General features: G+C 48.7%; 1 protein-coding gene across 5 annotated transcripts in view; it reads left to right on the forward strand.

Moving 5' to 3' along the window:
• FRMD4A (FERM domain containing 4A) overlaps nucleotides 1–21,957 on the forward strand; it is a 353,094-nt gene that overhangs the window by 245,031 nt on the left and 86,106 nt on the right. For all 5 annotated transcript variants that reach the window (XM_029239055.1, XM_029239054.1, XM_029239052.1 and 2 more), the window contains one exon: nucleotides 1,208–1,294. In XM_029239055.1, coding sequence (XP_029094888.1) covers nucleotides 1,208–1,294 — 87 coding nt within the window. The remainder of the gene's footprint in view (nucleotides 1–1,207; nucleotides 1,295–21,957) is intronic.

Below are 21,957 nucleotides of genomic sequence, written 5' to 3' on the forward strand. Positions count from 1 at the left end.
TAGCACAGGGAACTCTGCTCAATCCTCTGTAATGGCCTATATGGGAAAAGAAGCTACAAAAAAAAAAGTGGATATATGTATATGTATAACTGATTCACTGTGCTGTACCCCGAAAACTAACACAACATTGTAAATCAACTATACTCCAATAAAACTTTTAAAATAAATAAATTTATTCAAATAGGGGAAAACAGTGATATAGAAAACTTGAGCTAGTTTTGAGAGCATTTCCACTGTTCTGGTAGGAATAAAATAAATATGCATGTATGAGCTACAAAATTTTTAAAATAAAATAAAATTAGAGGAGTCTTAAATGCGTATTACTAAGTGAAAGAAGCCAATCTGGAAAGGCTGAGTATTGGATGATTCCAACTATATGACATCCTGGAAAAGGCGAAAGTGGTTGCCAGAAGCTGGGATGAATAGGCAGAGCACAGAGGATTTTTAGAGCCATGAAAATAGTCTGTGTGACACTACGTATGTGATGGATACGTGCCCTTATACGTTTGTCCAAACGCGTAGAATGTACATCACCAAGAGTGGACCCTAAGGTAAACTATGGACTTTGGGTGGTTAAGACGGGTGAGTGTAGGTTCCTCATTGGCAACACAGGTACCACTCTGGTGCAGGATGTTCTTCACGGGGGAGGCTACACATGTGTAGGGATGGGAGTACATGGGAAACTCCTGTACCTTCCTCTCAATTGTGCTGTGAACCTAAAAGTGCTCTAAAAAAAAATAAAATGTTTTAAGACAAAATTTTCAGAGGAGTCAGCTTCCATAGTCTCTATGGTTCCTTCCAGCTCTGACAGTCGATGCCAGTTTCTCGGCCCAGAAGGTCATTCTGTTAGAATGTTCAGCATCTCTCAGATTTTCCCTGTTGGTAGGTGAGGGGCCCAGCTCTGAAAACCTAAAGTCTTAGAAGGAGAACAAAGAACAAGGCATCCGCTTCTTACTCAGAAACGGGGAAAGGACCCCAGCTGGTTAGGAGCAGAGCTGGGTCCCCAACCCAGGGCACTTACTAAGTCACTTTACTGAGCATCCTTTGATGACAGGGCATACCCGTTAAGGTAAGGCACAGCGAGGTGGGCTCCGTCCACTTCAAGGAATTTGCATTTCCCTTTGTCTTCAGGTGAACCAAGAGATCTCTTGGTTCCTTTCTCTCTTGTCTGGTCCCGTGCTTACCCATACTCCTTTTGATGTTCTAGGACAAGCAGGGGATACCGTGGTGGCTGGGACTGAGCTACAAAGGCATCTTCCAGTATGACTACCACGATAAAGTCAAGCCCAGGAAGGTAAGCGTGCTCTCCTTTGTGGGAGGATGGCACTCATGTGGAGGGAGACACAGGCAGAGAAGTGAGGAAAAATGTTACCCCGTGCAGCCTCAGGGCCTCTGGGCCCCCCGGTCTCCTGCTCATTTTGGGTGTATGCAAACTCCTCCACAGTCATCCAGCCTGTGTTCCCTGGGGAAGTATTTTTCCTCCCCATCACTAAGGAAATGGAAGCTGTTAAAATTATTTAAGGTAAGAAGACTAGATCAGCTCACCCAGGGCAGATGGACCAGAGGGCTTTGAGAGACTGTCCTGTTCCTTCCTTTCCTGGGGTGCTGTGTGCTTGAGAACATGGGGGAGCATGTCTCTTGCATCCCAAGGCTAATCTGAGTTTTCCCAAAGGTTTGTTTTTGTTTTTCTGTTTCTTGTTTTTTGGACGAGGGGAACTAAAAGAAGAGATTGTAGGCCAAAAAGAGGTGAAAACTAAAGAAGCATGAGAGGCTTTCCTGCAAATCCAGTAGATATTTTCTGGCATATTAGAAGTGATCAGAAATCTGGAAGAAATAAGGTCATTTGCCAAAAAAGAAAGGGAAGCAGAAAGGAGTCTGCAAACTCACAGTGAAGCCAAAACAGAATGTTTGAAGAGGACACAGGGCTTGAATTTTCTCTGTTTTCGTTTCCACACATTTTTTAGACCAGAACAAATTGAAAAATTATAATGGAAAAATACCTCTGAGGTGAGAGCTGTCATTCAACTCCTCCGGCAGAGAAAAATGGGGAGACGGTATGCGCTTCAGACCCTGAAATACATATTAAAAGTTTATCAAAACCACACTTGCTTTCGGAGGGAGAAAGCAATATAGGGTCATTATGTTATTGCATAATGCCTTCCAAGCTTCTTTATCCACGAACAGGATTGAAATCCACACTACATATCCGAGCTTATTGTAGTCTATCCAGTTAACATCTGCCTTCAGCCAGTTTCTTTAGTAAATTGATAGAAAAAAAAAATGGCCCTGTGTTGAGGAGGATTTTCACTCAGTTGATGAGTCACTCAGTTAAGTTCTGTGAAAAGATCTTGAGCATAGGATGGAGGGATTCTTCCTTGGGGACAGTTCAGTAGGAATCTGGCTGTGTCGGGGACCATTGTTTCGTGACTGTTTCCAAAACCCCTCCAGTTTCCTGCTGTAGGACGTGATTTGGACTCTGCGTTCTTATTTTCTCCCTCTTTGTTTTTCTCAGTCACTGGGTCTGTACTTCTTCCACGCTCTCTTTCTGTTTCCTCTCTGCCTCTTTCCCTTATGACCTTTGTAAGTTTCTGTGCTTTTTCTTCTCTCTTTACTCCTTCCTTCTTCTTACATCCACTGTACCCTCTCCAACTTGCTTGGCCATTTTTTTCTGCTGCAAGAGCCAAGGATACTCCTGGATCGTTTAACCCAGTCCTGGTTACAATGTATCCAGCTCTTGGCTGCCCACACTGGTGGAGACCAAGGCCAGCTTGGACGATTGGGGTCTACAGTGGAGTTCATTAAAATCCCACAGTTGAATTCTTCTCTCCCTCTGAATGTTTTTGAAAAACGTGCTTACACGTATTGGTATGTGTTCAGTTTCATTTATTAATATGTTTAAGCTCGCTTTCTCTAATTGAGGTGCTAATGAAGATTTTAGAGGTAATGAGGTAGCGCTTGATGTATGTGATATATGCAAAACGCAGGGTGTGACACAGCGCAAGGGCTTAATAAATGGTAACTGTTCTTGTCAGTCTCCAAAACGGACTTCAAAATATGGAAAAGTAGGAAGTGCAACATGTAAATAATCAGCCTTTGAATAAGAGAATTGACTCTCATTGGTTGAATTCATGCAGGTCAGTGGATTAAAAATGTTAAAAGGTCAACACATTTATTCCGATATTGCCTCTATTCAAACTGAGTTGCTCTTTAAAATAACGCACGCTTCTGTGGCCTCTAAGGAAGTAGTTGGGATTCTCAAGTCTCTTGCTAATTGAGGGACAACCAAGCCATCAGAGTCATTAGTCATTCATTCAAAAATGTTTATTGCGTACCTGTTATATGCAAGGCAGACTGCCAGGTGCTGAGATAATTAAGACACACATCAGGTCTTCAGGACCTGCGCAGGGGATCAGGGACAGGGGTGTGGTGATTGCATCTTACAGATAAGAGAGGCCTGTGTGAGGGTTGGTGGTGAATTAAAGGAGAGAGTCATCAGCTGGGCTTAAGGAGAAACGTCTTCACAGACAGCAAAGTAGGAGCTGAGTGTTAAAGGGTGGACAGAGGTTTTGCAGATGGACTAACGGGGTGAGGATGCACACAGGTGTGCACGCAAGCGCCATGAAGGAGAACAGCGTGGCGTGATGGAGAAGCACACAGCACCGCTGGGGCTGGACGTCGTGGGAGAGGAGCCAGAGAGCAGGCTCATGGGGCCCCAGCAAACAGAATCCTCAGGGTTTGCTATGAGGATTTCATCTTCGAGACAGAGGCGCGACCACATCAGACCTTCGTAGTCAGAGAAACATCGTTCTGGTACCTACCTGGTGGAGGATGAGTGGAGTGATACAGGGCAAGACTTGCAAACCGGGACATCGTTACATTAGTGTAGGCCAGAGCTGGTGGCATGGCTCGGGGGTGGCTGTCCGTACCAGGGATAGAGAAGGGGACTTGGAAGTGAGATGTCTAGAAGGTGATGTGACTGAACAATGGCGGGAAGCGACAGGGTGGAAGTTGGAGCAGCAGGAGAATCTAGAACAACTTCCTGATTGACCAAAGCCTGGGATATAAGAGAAGGGGAGAGAAGTTCAGTTTAGGACATGCCGAGTTTTGGGCTGATGGGACGTCCAGGTAGTGGTGGCAAATAGGCAGTGGGTATTCAGTTGGAGCTCGACAGTATCAAGAATTTCGAACCAGAGACTGAACAGAGAGAGAAACGGGAGAGGCACTCGGCACACTGGAAAAATTACAGTAGCTGTGAGTGGATTTCAGTTCCCCATCGTGACATTCCCTGTGAGGCAGAAGGGCAGGGCTGGGACCAGGACACCCTGACCCTTCTGTAACTTGGGGAGCCGTCTTTAGGAAATGAATGTGCAATCTACATATAAAATTAAGAACGGGCCTTTGCAAAGCCTATGACGGGAATTCCCTGGTGGTCCAGTGGTTAGGACATACAGCTTTCACTGCCAAGGGCTGGGGTTCAATCCCTGGTCGGGGTGCTAAGATCCCACAAGCCGCCTGGCGCAAAATAAAGGAAGGAAGGAAGGATGGAGGGAGGGGAGGGGAGGGACCCATGAGGGGAAGAGACCCAAAGTTTCATTAGCCCAAGGGGTATCCACCTCTGCTGAGACCTGCCATGGGCCCTAAAGACTTAACCTGAGCCGTAGGTAAGGGGTCCCAGCTGCAGGGGGAAGAATGCAGGGCGTCTGTTCTTTCTGCTCACAGCCAGTGTCATCACCTTCATAAAAAGGCCGTCCCTGTTTCGTGTAAGGCACCTGTGAGTCCCTGAGTGCACAGGGCGTGCTCCCTGGCTCCGGACCTGTGAATCTAAAGAGACGCAGGAACATGGTAGTGACCACTGGTGCACATCCACATACGAGTGCCCCAGTCTGTCTTCAGCTAAAAACCAGAAACTCACGTGAAACTGTCAGGATGAAGAGATGCCCCAGTCTCCCCTGGTCCCACCCTCCTCCATCTCTGACCCGGCCGCTGACAGTCTAGAAAGCCTCCCAGCTGATTCCGATGTGCGGCCAGAGTTGAGAACCACCGCCGCGGGCCTCCTTTCCGAACTCGGACTCGGGGAGGGTCAGCCAGGCGCAGCAGGTGTGTCCGGCAGGGCCTCTGCACTCTAGGAGTTGGACACAGGGCTCAAGTCCGGGCCGGCCCCGAGTGATGGGTGACCCTCCAGGCGGCACCACACCCTTGCAAAAGGGGCCAGGCAGAGCTTGGCACCCGGGACCCCGGCAATGCTCGGGAAACTGGGAGTGATGCCCAGTTCTGGGCACCTGAAGGCCCTTTTGTAGCAACAGCTGCACCTCCAGCCCAGGCACAGGCCTCCCTGACACTCTGACCTAGTTACAGCAGCTATGTCACATGGTACCACCATGCTAAGAGCCAACATTCAAGTAGAGGCAGGGGCAGGGTGAGCTGCTCCCTTGCCGTCGGGGGGCCTGGAGGTATTGTCTGGCCTCCACAGCTACAAGAGCATCAGCAAATAATGCACGCAGCAGGCGGCGCTCAGCAGTCTCCTATGAGAATGCACTCAAGTGCTTCCACGTGGACCGCCAAAAAGGAGGGGTGGGTAGCCGATGACTGCCCAGAAATGGACGGCGCCGTAGCTGTTCCAAGTTCCCCGGTTGGGGTGCAGTTTGCCACTCTGGTGGCAGAGTCTACCCTAAATTGCTTAATCCTCACTCTGAAGCCCTGGGGGCTTTGGGGGAGATGGAGTAAAGCACAGGGTCCTTCACCCATGGAGCAGGGAGAACATTCTAGGCCCCTCCCAATCACGCACCCCTATCTGCTACCTGGATCTTCTAAACAGATGCCTGGCCTTGCAGAAGCACAGCCCAAAAATGCAAGCTGCTGATGTTAGAGAGAAAAACAAAAACAACAGCTTCTTTGCTCTCAGGGCACATGTGTCAGGAACAGCGAGACACGTGTGGACACCCAAAGAGGGTGTTTTGGGTTTTGTGTATGTTCAGAAGCTCAAGGCCAATTTCAGAAGTATTTCGGAATGATGTGTGCAAGAATAGCCCCCCAAATCCCTAAAAATCCCACACATAGGGCTAAAAACAGTTAAAATATACATTACATCCACATACACCAGGATAGTGGCCCTTGCTTGTGTAGATGAGCTCTTTTAAAGGATCAGACAGAGTCCCAAACAGTATCCAAGGACAGATTGCAGAATTTTTATAAGTTATTAACTATCCCCCTATCAGCTCTCACTAAATCCTCCTATTTCCCTCCTTCACCCAGTGATGGTTTCCCTCTCACTCTGCCTGCCTCCCCACTTCTGCTCTCTTGTTCCTACTAAAATACTGATCACACTGCAAAACATGCCTCTCTTCTTCCCCATGATTCTGGGGTGATAATTTTAGGCACCGTTTGTGAGTGAGGTATCAAGAGTACAGGAATGGCGGTATTTACATGTCTAACTGTCTGGGTTTAACAATGGTGAGAAACGTGCAAAGAGGGTCACAGTGGTGAAAAAATGAAAGAAAAACCTTGCAGCTACATAGATGATCTTACCCTGTTTTCACCTGGGTATCACATTCCCTTTTAGCGTGTGTTTGCGTGTGTAGGAACGGAGCTCTTCGCAGGTGAGAGGTCCTTTATTCCACCAGGTACTGTCCTGTTGGCTTCAGGGAATCATGAAACGTTGTCAGACCAGCATCTGGGAACTTGAAGTAAATCCCAAGCTTCGTCTTAGGTTGCATTTATGGCCAAGGAAAGACACCCACGCATCAAAACAGGGCAAAAGCCAGCTACATAAAGTGACCGTCAGTGGGGACGCCGCGGATCAGCTGGCACCATCGGTCTCAGATAGTTGTGTTAGTACAAGCAAGAGTGTTTCTTCTTCCCCGAGAACATTTGAGTGAAAATCAAATGATATGTACTGAAAAGGCATTGCTTATTAACTCCTGCAGAACCGGGATCAGATGGGGCAGAGATAAATAAAGCTGGACGTAATCGATCACAAAGGGCTCCCTCTTTTAGAGGAGGACCTTGCATTCCTTAGATCAGAGCCTGGAAACGTCCGAAAGCTCTGCTCTCTGGGACAATCTGCCTCTTCTTTGTGGCACCAGGAGCAAAGGCTTTGGACGATTAGCCTCTCCCACACTCAAGACTCAACCCCCAGCAGTGCCAAGCTGAGCTGCTTTCTCTGTCCGCCTGCTGGAATTTGCACTTTCCAGACCTGTGGCCAGACCAGCCATCGAATCATGAGAAAACATTATCATTTACAACAGAAAACGCTTTCCGAATGGGGTGCCAGGAAGAGTTAGGAGAAAGATCCGTCCTGCAGGCTGTGTCAGAGAATATACGCATTCAAGAACGAACAGTGTGCAACACGTAACTCCAAAAAAACCTCCCTAGAAGGCATGTTGAATATCTGTAAACCATCATTTACAGCTGTAGCCCATTCGCCAGCCTATGTTTAATGAAATCTCTCCATGGGGGGAAGGATGGCAGTGCTGGTCTTCGTTACGTATTCAGCAGACAGCATTTACTTATTTATTTGATGTGCAATTAGGAACGCTTTTATGTTCACTTAGGTGCGCAATTACGAGCACAGAGGGCTCCCCTCTGAGACATTAGGAGAAGGAACCAGAGTAAATGGTCGCCCCTTTCCCCAGAGCAGCCAATGTAGCTTCCTATGGTTCCTAAGAGTATTTCAGAATTGGGGGCATTAGCTCAGAGAATTGATGCATTCCTGTCACCTCCCCGGATTAGTAAAGATTTTTGAACTGGATGAGATGATGAAACAGGAAGAGAAAATAATATTTACAGGAAATACTCCATTAACTGTGAACCGACTCCCAGCGCAGTCAGCCTGCTGAATTATTCAGCGTGATAAGCACGCCATTAAGTGCTTTGCCAACTTATTTTTCAGCTTCTGTTTGGATGCACTTGACTCATCCTCGGGCTGCTGGGCCCTCTGCCTCGGCAGGCCCTGGGCGGGTGCCTCCCTCATTCCGTTATCTGTATTCCCCTGGGAAACCGCACCCTGGGCTCTCCGGGGAGGAAGGGCTCCATGGACTACTTTTAGCATTTTGCAGCCTTTGCTTTTTCATCGTCAGATCAAAGGGCTTCTCTGTTGCCTCCTTCAGACCTCACTCAGCGCTGAGAGGACCAGGAAGGGTTCCATGCCTGTGGGTGACAGGCCCTGGCCATGGGTCACCAAGGGGAGCCAGCCTCAAAGCTGAGGGGCAGGCCTGCCGGAGGGATGCTAGGGTGCAAGGCAGGGGAGGGGGGCAGAGAGAGTCACCAGCGTCTGCCATCTTAAAATAACTCCCCAAGAAAGAAAAAAGCAGTTTTATTCTAGGAAGACTGAGACGCTCTTCTCAAAGCGTCAGTAGACAATAGACATCCTCTTCTCAAAGCACATATATTAGGCATGGCTGAGTTCTCTCTCTTTGGAACAGGAATCCCAGTGTCTCCTCCCATCCAAGAATTGCAGTCCCCTGAAAGCGCTGAGCTAGAGCTTTAGAACTCCAGTAGAACTTGTTGAATGTGAAATCCTCTCCAATAAAACGGACCCCGTAGGAGAATTACCAACTGCCTATCGTAAGCCAAGGCCCTGCTTGAGGCCCTGCAGGTGTTACAGTGAACAAAAGAGATGGGTTCCTGCCCTCAAAGACCTTAGAGTCTAGTGGGAAAGACGGTCAAACGATAGCATTAGGTAAATCTATAACGTAGAGTGTCAGAGTATTGAATTCTATGAAGATAACCAATCAGTAAGGAAGAGGGAGATGGTCAGGGGTGGGCTTGCCAAGGAGGTGACTTTAAGGGACTCTACTCCGAGTGTTGCATCCCTTGGGAAGCAGTTAGGGATTCTCGCAAGGAAGTGTATTGGGAAGTGGTCTGGAATTAACAGCAGTGAGCAAAGGGAAGGAGACAGGACCTGGCAGAGGGAGAAGCTGAGCTGTGATACAACCTTAGGGAAAGCTGTGAAGCTGTAACAATGGGCGGTCAATCATCAGACCCATCGCCTTAGCCCAGCGTCAACCAATTATTAGATACAGGTGAGCCACAGGCGTGGGGCTGTGACCTTGGGCAAGACGGCTCTCCACAGCTGAGGGCAATTCCCTGAGAGGATAAATCCTTCAGTTCTGAAGGAGAGGCTGGTCGATGCAGTAGCTTTTCCTGCAGTGGTTCCCCCCAGTGTGGCCCTCGGACCACCAGCCGCTACGTGGTCTGGGAGCACGTTAGATCTGCAAACTCCAGGTCCACACCTGAGATGTCCAGACTCAGAAATTCAGAGGCCGGGACTCGGCAGTGTGTGTTTTCACAAGCCCTTGAGGTGATTTGAAGACAGGCTACAGAGTTTGAGGATCACTGCTCCACACACAGGTAACGGGAACTTTCTTTGTGATCCTACTTTGTTGTTTTGTCGTTAAGAGAGTGTAGTCTGAGTTAAAATCAAATTCCTTCTTGTAACAGTTAAGCCTTTAAAAAAAGATGTTTTACAAGCCAGTGGCCTCCATATCCACTTAAAGGCCCAAAATCTCAAAATCTCAACCAAGGAGGAATTTGAGGGCTATTCACTCACTCCCAGGGTGTTCAGAGTTGCGATTTAGCCTCTCTGGGCCTCTGTTTTTATGTCTGTGAAATGGAGACTCTAAAACACGAGAAACAGTATAATTATCTTCATCTTGAACATGTTTACATCTCAAAGAGTTGCCTGTTCCCCAAGATAAAAGCGCTGTTGCCCTTGACATAGCAAATATCGCTGCAGTCTCTTTTATGCTGAACACAAGAGGCAGGACCACCACAAAGAGCAAACAGCATCCCTTTGTTAAGAGGATTGATTTTTTTCCTTGGTCACTGGATCTGGGAACCCAGGGTCCCTTGGTTCCCACAGGTTCTTCTGGAGGCCGTTTCCAAGCCTGGTTCTGAGTAAGCCAGCCCTCCAAGGACACCAGCTTGTATCCTTGTTGAAACTGTCTCCATAATACTTGTGCTGGTGTCAGACTGGCCCTTTTGAAAATGATGCCTGTGAGCAGAAAATAGAAGCATGTCTCCATCCAGGTGGATAATCCATAGAAGCTATAATGTGAGAGTCATTTCTCTGGGGAGGTACGAGAGGAGAGAAATGCAACTCTCCCTTTAAGAGGCAGGTCCAGCTCTCTCCTGGGCTGACATGTTTGGAGGTAGCTCTTAGAGGGGGTACACTATACTCTGAAGAATTCACCCAAATGCTCTCTGCTTGCAAGGGTTAATCTCCGGACTGGCATCACCCTTTGGCTGCTCTGTTCCTGCGCCCACCTCCTACTGTTACATCTGGTGGGAAGATATCTGGCCTGGTGGTCAAGACCCCTCAGTTTTAGCTTTAGTCTGCAAGCTGAGTCACATCGCTGGGTCTGTTTCCTCATCAACAAGGCAATGATACAGGTGCTGGGGAATTTTGAGGTTGAGAGAAGCAGGAAAGGAGAAACAGGGGAGGAGGATGAAGCAAGGGGCAAGCTCATTGTAAAGCCAGAAGGGAGTCCTTCCTAAAAGGAAGAGTGAAAAGCAACACTTTCCCAGAAGAAAATGGTAGAGGGAGAAAATGCCAGTTTCTAACTGGGTAAATCCCTGTCTGTCTTTGACTGTTGTTCGCGTTAGCCGAAGTGGCAGCTAGATGTGAGCAGACAACCAAAAATAGTTTCCAGGGGCTTCCGTGGTGGCGCAGTGGCTGAGAGTCCGCCTGCCGATGCAGGGGACACGGGTTCGTGCCCCGGTCTGGGAAGATCCCACATGCTGCGGAGTGGCTGGGCCCATGAGCCATGGCCACTGAGCCTGTGCGTCCAGAGCCTGTGCTCCGCAACGGGAGAGGCCACAGCAGTGAGAGGCCTGCGTACGGCAAAAAAAAAAACCAAAAACAGTTTCCAGCCCCACCCTCGCAGCTGAGGCCTCTGTCCCTTGTGTGGGGTGTGAGGTGTCCTGGGGCTCATCCCCCGCCCGCAGCCGGACCTCGTCCTCGTGTGGACAGCCCTAGGATGGCCATATGAACAGCCACGTTGACTGGGGGGAGAGTAGGGGTCAAACTCAACAGTCTGTATTTATCACATGCAAATAAACACCCAGTCAGCCAGGCCAGCACCCGCCTTGAGACTGACGAGCTTCTAAATAACTCACAGAAACAGACTCCCGCTACTTGGGGCGCCCCATCGACCCTGGGTACAATCTGAAGATTCAAATCAAAACCCAGCACTGTTGCTGGATCCCAGTCCTGAGTAGAGGTGCCTCCAGTATCCTCGCCCACTCCAGTGAGCCCTGGGCCAGTAGTAGCTTAAGCGTTGATGGGTTTTCTCTGGCTTAAAAACCAAAGACTTGGCCAGGTTAACAAGAACATCGACCACCTGGGGCTCAAAAAGGCACATTTCTTGTATCTCCCACTGTTCTTTTAAAAGCGTTCTTCCCTAGATGGAAACGCAGACAGCCCATGACTTCTCTGATCACTCCCAGGTAATACGGAGTCATGCAGTCACTTGAAGCAGCAAAGTTAATTTTATTAAGAAATGAGTGTCCAGTCCTTGATAACAACCAAAATTCCAAACTTGGTCTAAAGGTAAATCCTGCCCCCTCTCCCAGCTGGACTTCCTCTCTCTCCCCGTCAGCTCCTCTGAGGGCAGCTAGCAGCCCACTTTTCGTGACTTAGATGTCAACAGGAGCCAGGGGCAGTCTTAGGTGGCCCTTAACTTCAGGAGACACCTGTCAAGCTCTCCAGGCGACCCTAGAGAACCTTTTCTCACTAGATTAGCAGAAGGCATCCTCCAAGTCCCCCCCTCTGGGTCAGGGAAGCTGACAGCACACCTCTCTCCCTCTCAAATTCTCCCTCAGTTTCCACCTTCCTAAACACTTCATACCCCAATGGAGGGTGAGAGGTTTCAGAGTCACGTAAACAGTAATGCTTTTTAAATATAAAAAAAAAAAAAAGTGTAATTGTGAAAGTATGCATAACATAAAATTTACCATTGGAACCACTGGTAAGTGGTTAAATCTTAGGTACATTCCCACTGTTGTGCAACCCATCTCCAGAACGTTTTCTTTGTGCAAAACTGAAGCTGTCTCAGTGAAACAATGATTCCCCAGCCCTAGCGCCTGGCAACCAGCATTCTACTTCTCTCTCTATGGATTTGATTCCTCTAGGGATCTCATATAACTGGAATCATAGAATATATTTATTTTTGTGACCATAGGGTTTTAATATCCAAACCAGGACACTTTTGAGAATGGAAGAGAGCACTGGTTAATGATGATACCCCAGCGTCAGGCAAACCCGGGCTGCCCCAAGCAAACCAGGGCACATGGTGGCCTCTCGAACCAGGGTGGTGACCCGTGAAACGGGCTCTTGGCCCTTTTGTTTGTTTGGTTCTTGCCTGTCTTACTGGGTGGTCTGCTCACTACTCACTTTAATGAGATTGATCACCGTGAAGTCGCGGCCGGTACGTCACTATCATATCCTGTGGCTCTGGCTCTGCAGTGGTGGCATCACCCACCGATGGCATAACTCCTGACCAACTGTGCTGAGTTAAGAACTGGGGCAACCCCAGAGATCCCGGCACCCAGGTCCTTCTGGCATTCGCAACAGGTGTTTCTGATGCTTCATGGGGATTTGAAAGATTCCTCGCCAATCCTGAGAACCTTCCTGGAAAGCGTACACTGGCACTGAGGGTGGTCCGTGGGCGGACCCAGAGCAGACCCAGCCTCCTTGTGATGGGTGCCCCTGTTCTGGCCTTTTACTAGGAGGTCAAAGAGCCAGGGGAGCTCCAGATGCCCGTCTCTCCAGGCCTCCCGGACCGTAAACCAGCCCCCAGCCCTGCCTGTAACAAGGGTCAGGAACCACAGCTGAGTGAATGGCCCGTGCACGGGCGTGTGCACGTAGATATCTTTACTGACACATATTGAGCTGTTGCTTGGAGCTGTGAGGGTTGAAAAACCATCTGAAACCCGGTCCCTGGCCAGGTTGCTCACATGGCGGTGGTGGAAAACACCCCCCCCAGAGGTGCCTCGGCCATGACAGCCCAAAGCGGTCAGCTGGCTCCAACAGAGCCCACCCCAGGGGACCCAAGAGGAGAGGTCTATAGGAGGACAATGCGACCAGGGGCAGTGGGGGGCTGCTTATGGAGAAGGGGCAGCCCTGGGATTAGGGGGCTTTAGCCTGGACTGCTGGCTCCTTTTAAGTAATTAGTTTTACTGCGTTTTAACCAAAGAGCATCTTCTGATTTATGGTTAACGCAGAGTAGGGTATTTACCAGTCAAAACAGTGGAAAGGCCTCAAGGGAGCTCTTGACTACTCCCCATTTCTCCCCAAGCCCCACGCACCTACTTTCCTCTCTGGTCTTGCCTATTCCAGACATTTCGTATAAATGGAATCATAGAATTTGTGGCCTTTTGTGCTCGGCTTCTTTGATTTAGAATAATGTATTCAAGGCTCATGCATGTTGTGGCATGAATCAGAACTTCATTCCTCTTTAAGGCTAAATAAGATTCCATCATTCCCTGGTAACTTCAGCGTTTTCTGCACTAACATAGCAAACACACACACACATGCACACACACACACACAAATGGTGCCTTGGGTTTTTGCACTTCTTGTGTTCCCTCACATGAGTGTACGGCTTTGCCCCAGTTTCCTTCTGGTATCCACTCAGCTGTCACGTCGGTGAAGGCTCCCCGACCGCTTGATAAACAGTGACAGCCCCTGTCCTAGCCTCCCCAGCACCTGCTACCCTCTGACTTCCTCACTGTCCAGTTCTCTTATTTGCCTCCCTGTCCCCTCCCAAAAATGTGCAGAGGCTTCTGTTTCTTCTCTAGCGCACGCCTGCTGGCAGTGCAGTGCCTGACCCGTGGTGGGTGATAAATACTGGTTAAATGAGCAAAAGCAGCAGAGCAGAATATCTACTCGCTTGTTGGAAGCTCCCACTAATTTTGAGGTCATCTCCATGTATATGTGTGTAGTGGCCTCGGAGATGGGATAGTGTAGCTCCTATAAGGAAGGTTGGAGAAAGCTCCACGTTAAAGGCCAGACGTCTGTAAAGAAAGAGAGGGAGGAGGGAGGCATGAGAGCTTCTTACAGCTTAGATTTGTTGATTGGGGGGGAAAAAAAGCATAAAATTTCCCTACCAATCCATCTAGACTGTCTCTTGATTTTATTGTTTGTCTCTTGGAGCGGAAGTACCCAAATTGCTACTAGTAACTATATGTGGAAAATGAATTGCAGGAGGACACAGACCATTGCACTATTCTAGTTCATCTGGACGCCTTTTCTTACTTAGAAGCAGGAAATGTTAGGCTGAGAAACCCTGCTTGTTGCATCCAGTAACCTTTGCTTTGTCTCAGGGAATCTCGGCTTGTTTCTGCTGAGCCATACGACACTGACGGAGCTCTGTGTGATTTTTTTTTTTTTTTTTTTTTTTTTTTTAATGAGCATGATTCAGAGGGGAAACCCGGGCTGAACTGATCTTCCCGAAGTGTGAACCTATTTAATACTAAACCCTAGCACAGCCAGAACGGTGTCAAGCTCTCACTCCCAGCGCCTGCAGGTAGGGCTGGGGGACTCTACCAGGAAGGTCCTGCTCCGATCATGCCTGTCAAAGAGCCCTAAGCCAGTCGAGGCAGTTTCTCAGCAGAATGGGCATGCAGAGTCACTCCAGGTCTGTACTAGGATTCCAGCTCGAGCCCCTGAGCTCCTGGAGACCGTAACTTCCCCCATTCACTTTGGAGGAGAGTTGAATTCAGACAGAACTACCAGAAGAAGGAAGGGCTGTGGTTCCTGGGTTGCAGCTCTTGGGCTGGCCCTCACTGCCACTTCCCTGTTGCCATATCCTGTGCAGTTTAGAAAGGTATTAACAAGATGTGCAGGTTCAAGGGCTGGTGGTTCCTCATGGCACAGAAGTTACCTGAATTATGAGCACCTAGGGGTTCAAATACCATCTCCCACCATTTATCATCTGTGTGACTTGGAGAAAGTAACCTCTCGGAACTTTGGTTTCCATAATACCTACCTCAAAAAGCTTTTTATTCATTCACTTATTCACTCAACAATTACTGAATGTCTAATATGCCCCAAACATTGTGCTAGGTGCCAGGAAAATACCCTCAACAAGCCTAGAGTCAGGTAGGAAAGATAACTGAGTAAAAAAGACGTTTGTGACACAGGATACGAATTGCTTGGCAGAGGGTAGTACATGAATCTCTGGGAGAAGTAGCCCAGGTTAGGGCTGTTAAGTCAGAGGGGTGGGGGATGGGGACAGCAGTCATGAAAAGAAAGTGGTTTAGGGCAGGCTGCTGAGAAGTATCCATTTCCTCCTCTGCCCCCACCCCTTCTCCCCCAAATTCACACTTCCGCACATTGACCTGCCCACTTCAGGATTCCTCTAGGAAAATGGAACAAAGGCAGAGCTTGGAATAGGAGCAGTCCTCCTGGGAAGACAGAAATTCTAGAATTTCTGTCCTTATCTCTAAGAAAACATCCCCTCATGTTTCTTCTTTCTGGGAAGGCTAAATTGCGGAGCAGATACAGAACTGCTTAGTAAGAGGAACCCGAGAGAGAGAGGACCAAGGTCAGCCCGGGTGCCAGCTGCAGAGATGGCGGCTTAACACCGGCCTCCCTGCCCCTGCTGGCTGCGGCCACCATCACAGAGCAGCCGGCTAGAGCGCACGGGGTCTCAGCAGCAGTGTGGCTCGCAAAGCAAGCCTCCCAGCCCTGGCCCCGTGCCTCTCCGTCCTCCACACCCCCTGAGACACTTTCCAACCAGGAGAGCCTGGAGTTCACACCTGCTGTCTCTGCAGCAGTGGTCTGCCCCTCTCCTGGTACCCACAGCAACCAGGATCTGCAAGGCCTTCCCCTCCCCAGGAGGATGAGCCAACGCTTGAAGCACTGGGTAGTTTAAAGTGCACACAAGCTGCTCTTAAATAATTATTCCCATAGAGCCCTTGCTAGTTGACTAATTTTTTTTTAACTTTTGTTTCCCAGATAACACAGTGTAACAGAGTATTGTCATTTCTTTCTTTTTTTTTTAAGCTTGATTAAGCAGGGGTTTAGTTATGATTGTTTACCTTATTTATGTAGAGCTCATTGCCAACCCATTCTTCCGCATTCTACCCCATCTCTCACGGATTCATCCAGCCCCCATCAGAGTCTCACTGTGATGCTGCACCTCTGGGCAGGGCCACCAGGTGTAAGACAACTGATAACTGCCAACTCCTCTCCCCTCCCCCCAAAAATATAGAAAAATACAGGTTTCCCCAAAGTCTGTCCTCCAAAGTAGTCAAAACAAAAACCCTTAGAGCAATCCAAGAAGAGATCTTTGCCATTGCAAGTGGAATGGCCCATCATAATTCCCCACCCGAGATGGACCAACTGCTTCTCAGACTAATTCCCTCTCTGAAGCATCCCATTCACTGAAGTCTTCACAGGTGTGATTAGCCTTGAAGTTTTTTTTTTAAAGGGAAGGCTGGAGCCCAGAGAAGTGAAGCCACACCAAACTGGGCCACCATGCTCATTGCTAGAAAAACGAAAGCTGAACTCAGGTAACGTGAATCCCTGGCCAGCTTCTCCCTTTGGATACTAACCCGCATCCATCCCCCAGAGGCACACGGAGGAGGGAAGAAATTCCATCAGGAGGCCAAGGATAAGAAAGGAAAAGCACTTTCAGCTTCTCTTGAAAGATTTTACATTTGCCAAAGCTTTATGGTCAGGTCCTTCCCCCAAGAAAAGCCAAAATACACACAAGAAAATGATAGAGAGAGATACCCCCCTAGGGAGAAAATTAAAAGGAAATTGCGTCCACTGGGGACAAATAAAATGGCCTGTTTTCTCCGTAGGCCTGTTAAATATCTGTGGATCTTCTTTCCCTCTTTCTTCCCCCAGTAACGACTCTGAAGTCAAAGGAAGCTAAAAGGTTTTTGATGGGTTAAAAAGAGGCCATCCATTAAAGGGTCAAGGCCCAGCGCTCTGGGCATCTGTCACGGAGTTAACCAATCAATTGAGAGCTCCTGCGGTCTGACACTGAGGGGTAGGCAGCCGGCCGGAAGAACATCTTGATTCCATTAGGTCTGGCTGTGCAGAAAAATTAGCTATTGTTTTCTTTGCTGGGTTATGTGGCCCTCTTGGAAGAAAATGGAAGCCAGGGAGCCCTCCTTCAACGCAGGTCCTGAGCACAGTGTTAGGATCACTTTGTGAGCTAATAATCTTTGGACATAGATTGCCTGTCTTGGAGGCTCTGATTTGGATCCCAGTCTGGCCCATTCATGTACTGCTGAGCTGTATCATAGGAGAGCACTTTCCTCTCAGGGTGAATGTCGCGAGATTAAAAGTCATAGCAGGGGAAATTCCCTGGTGGTCCAGTGGTTAGGGCTCCGCGCTTCCACCGCGGGGGGCACCGGTTTGATCCGTTGTCAGGGCACTAAGTTCCCACAAGGCGAGTGGCCAAAAGACGCCATAGCAGGAAAGTGGTCCAAACTGACTCTGGTCAAAGTTGTGGTGGACCCAGGAATTGACCGGATAAGGATTGGAAGCAAAGAATCCGAAGAGAATACATCAAACACCAACTACAGTGGATGAAGGAGAAGCTGGGTTAGGCTTACACTTGCATCGTGAAAAATCCAAGGAACAAAAACCATTTTTTAAAATGCCCATGGCACCATATTAGCCATCTTTAAAAAAAAAAAAAATGCACAACCCTGTACTTCGGGCTACGTGTTCAAAGTAATCAGAACTCTTTTTTACGTGTAGAGTAGCGTGTGAATGATGGCTGCTATTTGAGTGCTAACTACATACTGGGCTCCACTTGAAGCACTTCGTATGTATGAGTTCATCAATACAGCAGCCCTATGAAAGTAAAACTGGTGTTGTTTGGAGTTGTATTGCAAAGACGAGAAAAGAAAGACACAGAAATTTCATTGCCAAGGATACACAGCCAGTAAGTGGTAGACAGTGTGATTTGGAAAACCATGCTTTTAGTCAGGAGAACAGTCTGCTCCTTTATCTGCGGGTTCCACATCTGTGGAGTCAACCAACTGCAAATCGAAAATATTCAGAAATAATTTTTAAATTCCAGAAAGTTCCAAAAAGCAAAACTTGAATTTGCTGTGTGCCAGCAACTATTTACATAGCATTTGCATTGCATTTGGTGTTGTAAGTAACCTAGGGATGATTTAAAGTGTACAGGAGGATGCGTGTGGGGTATATGCAAACACCACTCCGTTTTATATAAGGGACTTGCACGTCCTCAGATTTCGGTATTCGAGGAGGGTCCTGGCACCAAGGTCCTGAGGATGCCGAGGGACAACGGTATTCTGTACTGTCTCCCGTAAGTAGGAAATGTTTAACACAAGCTACTTTATTTTTAAATTCCAAAGAGTAGCAGGCTGGCATTCCAAGGATTTACAATGCTGACCTTCAACCCATGCTCAGGACGCAGGAATGCCCACACACGTGCCCCTCCTTTTGCGGAAAAGGAAGCCAAGATAAAGAGCGACTTACAAAGTCAGGACTATCACCGAGGCCTCCTGATTTCCAAGTCAGAGTTCTCATCCCTAAAAACGATGAACCGAAACCCAGGAGACTCTCAGCGATGGTCATGAATGTTGATTCTGAAACAGAAGCACGAGACCTATCTCCATTAGCTGGCGGGGTGCCTCCCTAGAGTTTTAAAAGCCTGATACAGAAACCAGAGATGGTTTTAAACTCCATCATGAAGTTAGTTCCTATAGCATGGATACAGTCTGCTTTGTGTGTGTTGCATCCTCCCAGCTAGGTTGTAGGCGCCTCACACATATAAACATGTGAGGCGTCATGCCCTTCCTCTGTCCTATTAGCATAGGTTTATGCAAAGTAGACGTCACAACTTGAATATTTGGAAGAGGAATGGGGATTGGTTGTTACTTAAACCCCCAGGGCCTTGTTTCTCTCTCTTTTGAGCATAAGGTAAAATGTATTGAATATCCAGGCAACCGATATAAAAACCTCTGACATATGCTGTTAACCCACTAAAAACAGCACTGCTTCTGTTGTTCCCTAGAACTAGTTCTTGCGTGACAGTAAAGCCTCATCAGGGGACACCTGATAAAATTCTCTGAACGTGCAGGCTTGGGGTTTCTGTGTTGTGCTCCCATTTTAATTCAAGTCCATCCTGTTGGGGTTGAGTGATTCCCTTTGTCCTGTATCCCTCACGATGTGTGGCAGCTCATTTTTATTCGCTGAATTGCATAAATACACCTGGAGATGAGTGAGTGACAGCCCTACTTCTAGAGGGTGAACAGAGCAGAAATGAAATCAGGAAGTGGGTTTTTTTAGTTGGTGTGTTTCATCCCGAGTTCAGAGGTTATTCCTGGCTGTGAGTCTGATTCTTCTTACGAGAGAACTCCTTGCTGGTGTTTGGAAGGCAGACAGCCAAGAGCCTTTGGAGAAGTGATCACTTAAACATCGGCTCGAAACAACTCTGTTCCTGTTCATCGTCGGGTCCTCCTGGTGTGTTAGAAAGAGCCCAGGACAGAAGTCCCAAGAGTGGGCCCGGTATCAGTTACTTATTTAACCTCTGCCCCCCACCCCGGGCTTGCTTTATCTGTGGGAGGTGGGGACTGGCCAGATGGCCGCCGGGATTCAGTATAATGGTCCCTCTAGAAGCAGCAGGAAGTTACTCAGAGAGGGGTCATTAAGAGGCTTGGTGACTCAGCCTCAGAGACAGGAGGAAGACGAGGCTCCCCCAAGTCCTGGTCAAGAATGAGAGCCACTAGAGCGGGCTTCCTCTCAAGCCTTTATTTCCGCCTCGCTCCGAGAGCTCACCCATCACCCCACGTGCTGTGCTAGCGCCCAGTAAACACTGGCTGTGGAGGAAGTGTCAGGGATCCAAGGCCCCTCTGCCTGTCCCTGCTGTGCCCTCACCCGCTCAGAAAGAACAGGACATGAGTCCTCCTTGGCCCTGACCTTCAGCGTACACAGGATGTGGGAATCTGGCAGACCAGCTAATAGGATCCAGTAACCTGGCCCTGCTCATTAAGTATTTTTAGTGCGTCCTGCTGCACTCAGGGCTCAAAGGCTCTATTTATTAGCCACTCTTGTCTGCTTTCCATGGATAAATGTCTCCCATCTCGTCTTTTATATGTTGTGACATTGGGGCCCGGAAAGGGGAAGTGGAGGGCCTGTGATCGCTTGGGAATCACACATCTGGGTCAGAAGCCACGAATCCACGTCCAGGACCAGCCATGGTCCCAACCATGGCGACAGGCGTGCTCTCGAAACTGCTTCTGGATGGTTTCTCTCTGTTTCTGTTTTCCAGGCAAGGCCAAGTTATTAAGGCTGTTCTTAATCATGATTCTTGTTGTTTGTCAGTCCCTGATGGAAAGCTACGGGTACTGAGGCATCTCTGTATGGAAAACCAGAAGAGCCCAGGTCTCTAAGACAAGAAAGGAGTGATATGTATTACCGTTTACAACCTGTAAAGGAAATAAAATCCAGTGTGTAGGACAGAAAAGATGTGGCTTTGTACATCCTACCTAGAGTCCCATTGCTGCTTGTTTGTAAAAATCATTCCACTCATAAAGTTAACCATCCTTTAGTGAGTAAGAGCTGTTCCCACTAACTGAGGGACCTATGGGGAAAGGAGCATAGTTAGAGGTTAGAGTAATGGGCCAGGTGCCCTTGATTCCTATTTCTGGTTCCTTCACTGACTTGCTGTGTGGCCTTAGGCATTTTCCTCTAATTTCTCTGGGCCTCGTTTTCCCCAAGAAGAAAATTTCCCACTTGGTCTTCTTGTGGGGGGATACTAAAAGATCAAAGAAGAGACATCTTTTTTTTTTTTTTTTTTTTTTTTTGCGGTACGCGGGCCTCTCACCATTGCGGCCTCTCCCGTTGCGGAGCACAGGCTCCGGACGCGCAGGCTCAGCGGCCATGGCTCACGGGCCCAGCCGCTCCGCGGCATGTGGGATCTTCCCGGACTGGGGCACGAACCCGTGTCCCCTGCATCAGCAGGCAGACTCTCAACCACTGCGCCACCAGGGAAGCCCAAGACATCTGCTTTTTAAAGATGCCCAGATGAAGTGCATGAGAAAGGCCTTTTTCGTAGGTATTAATAAGCCCTTTGATTACTGCTAGACCGTGTGTTTGAGCTTTCAGGTACCTCCTTGGGCAGAATTGGCCATAGAAATTAGGCAAAATCCTAAGGGCTCTAGCCCAGTTGTAACCATCATTGTGCGTCCGGTGAGTCTTTATGGAGTGTCTTTAGCTGGTGGCCGGGTTATGGTGGCTGTACTGAGCCCGGGAGGCTCCCCTGAAGTGACACAGACGATCAGGGGCCGTCCCCAAAGCAGCACATCGGAGCCCAGTGTACCCTGTTCATAAAGGGAGGCCCGGTCAGGCGTCTGCTCTATATCTGCTTGTCAGCGTCAGAGGGGAGGGTTTGGTAGGTAGGGTCCCCGTGCCCACCATCAGCCCAGCTTGATGCATGGGGGCGTCCAGCTGGCTTCATCCCCCTGTTCCCCAGCACCTCCTGTCACCTGTAAGTGGGGGGCAAAGGACAAGGCCATTGTTCCCTCATGAACACCTCCTTTTGGGTTCCTGGGACCTTCCTGTCCTGGAAAACTGCCTTCCTTCCCTCCCTCCCTTCCCAATATTTCATTTGAAAAAAAAAAAAGATCCCTGCCTAGAGCAAACATGAGGCAAAGCCACTGCTCTACCCCCTGCTGGAAATGTCTACAGACAGTACATCCTCCTGGGGAGATGCCAGGAGCCGGGCCGTCAGGGTTCAGTGCCGAAAGCAGGGATCTGGGCAGTGGCAGCAGGTGGAAGGGCCACAGCAGAGCCCACATGGTTTTGTTTTGGTCCTCGGCAGACATGAGGCTCTCCACACCAGCAGCATGGGGGAGCATTTCCGGGGAAGGCCCGGCGTGTATTCTGTTTTGCAAAAAGTCGGGGAGGGAGGAGTTGCCAGGGAACCAACCCCCTGAGTGTTGGGCTTTGGGGTTTTTCACCAG

The sequence above is a fragment of the Monodon monoceros genome, unplaced genomic scaffold, assembly GCF_005190385.1.
Source record: "Monodon monoceros isolate NGI ecotype Baffin Bay Population unplaced genomic scaffold, NGI_Narwhal_1 Super_Scaffold_21, whole genome shotgun sequence".
Taxonomy (NCBI): Eukaryota; Metazoa; Chordata; class Mammalia; order Artiodactyla; family Monodontidae; genus Monodon; species Monodon monoceros.